The sequence below is a fragment of the Cyprinodon variegatus genome, unplaced genomic scaffold, assembly GCF_000732505.1.
Source record: "Cyprinodon variegatus isolate N-32 unplaced genomic scaffold, C_variegatus-1.0 Scaffold1364, whole genome shotgun sequence".
Taxonomy (NCBI): Eukaryota; Metazoa; Chordata; class Actinopteri; order Cyprinodontiformes; family Cyprinodontidae; genus Cyprinodon; species Cyprinodon variegatus.
The window spans coordinates 75,997-77,381 of NW_015151817.1; the positions used below are offsets into that span (position 1 = coordinate 75,997).

Genomic DNA, 1,385 nt, shown 5'->3' on the forward strand with positions numbered 1-1,385 from the left:
TAGAATAGAGATAATAAATGCATTCCAATATCCTAACAGAGGTTCATTTTAGTAAAGGAGATCCCTGCTGGAAAGGTCTGGGAAGGACGGGGTTACAGATGGTTAGGGTGGTTCAAATGGCGTGGATTCAAAATAAAGAACAACAATATTTGGTAGAAAATGTATTCAGAAAAATTCACATGCTGATTCAGGAGGCTTAAAAAAGCGCTTTGTTAGGAGCTTTCTATAAAAACCAGACCCTGTTCAGTGATTCTAAAGCCGTCTTATTGGAAACAGCCTGAACGCAGGCGTTCCTCTGTGTGGGGCTGAAACAGCGGCGGCGACCATCGCCTCCCTTTGGGAATTTCACCCCTTTCTCTTCCCTCGCTGCCTGATGACAGCGGTTAGAATCAGTTTGACCATAGCGGGAAGAAAACGCCACACTGCTGACTGTGGAAGGTCAAGTTTGACTTTCCACAGTGTGAACGAGCCAAGCGGGGGAGCTGCTGAGAAATCCCAGAGTGGCTCCGTCTCTTTAAATGGACACAGAGGAACATGTGGTCTGCTCCCAAACTGCTGAAACACATTCCTGTTTAGACAAAAATAACACTTCACCACTTCTTATTCGCCGCTCCTCTGGAGCGTGACAGTACCTGCTCCTCGTGTAGCACCACCTGTCCGTCCAGCGGGCTCCCCAGGGGGGCCACGGTGACGAAGGGCTGCCAGACGCCGCTGATGGTCCTGGGGAAGACGTCGTAGAGCTCCATGCAGCGGATGCTCTCCCCGCGCTCCGTCATGGAGTACAGGGACACGGGGTTACACATGGCCACGTACAGCGTGTCTGTAAGACCAGGGGGTGGGGGGGGATAACACCTTCAATCAGGCATGAAAGGATTTATTTACACAAATACACTGCAAAAATATTTAATCTCAATAAGTCAGTTTTTTCTTAAAGAAAGTGCATTTTTTCTTGAATTGAAGACGCAGGTGAGACAGTTTGCCAATGGAACGACAGTATTTAGATTTAAAATAAGTAAAAAACTATTGCATTGTCTTATATCAAGTGCATATTATCTAATTATCTTATTTTAAGAGTAAAATTACTGATTCGATTAGCAAACTATCTCATTTACCTGCTCAAATTAAAGGTAAATACACTTAATTTAAGACATTTTTTACTTATTTTTAGATTTCTTAAAAAACACATTAGACCTGATTTACTCTGACATCAAAGATGCATTCAGAGCAGCCCATCCCCACCCCCCCACGGTGCGGTTCGGTTCATGGTTTCGTGGTCACGGTTTTCGGTTCAGTATGTTGATTGTTAGCCTGACATGTTGGTCATGTTGCTGCTAGCATAAACAAAACGTGTTGCACAATGCTTGCACACTGTTGCACTTTTATCC

At 44.6% G+C, this 1,385-nt stretch overlaps 1 protein-coding gene across 1 annotated transcript in view; it reads right to left on the reverse strand.

Annotated features, from left to right (window-relative positions):
- vwa8 (von Willebrand factor A domain containing 8) overlaps positions 1–1,385 on the reverse strand; it is a 107,069-nt gene that overhangs the window by 46,293 nt on the left and 59,391 nt on the right. Inside the window, exon 28 of the mRNA XM_015402540.1 lies at positions 633–820. Within this exon, the coding sequence (XP_015258026.1) occupies positions 633–820 (188 nt within the window). The remainder of the gene's footprint in view (positions 1–632; positions 821–1,385) is intronic.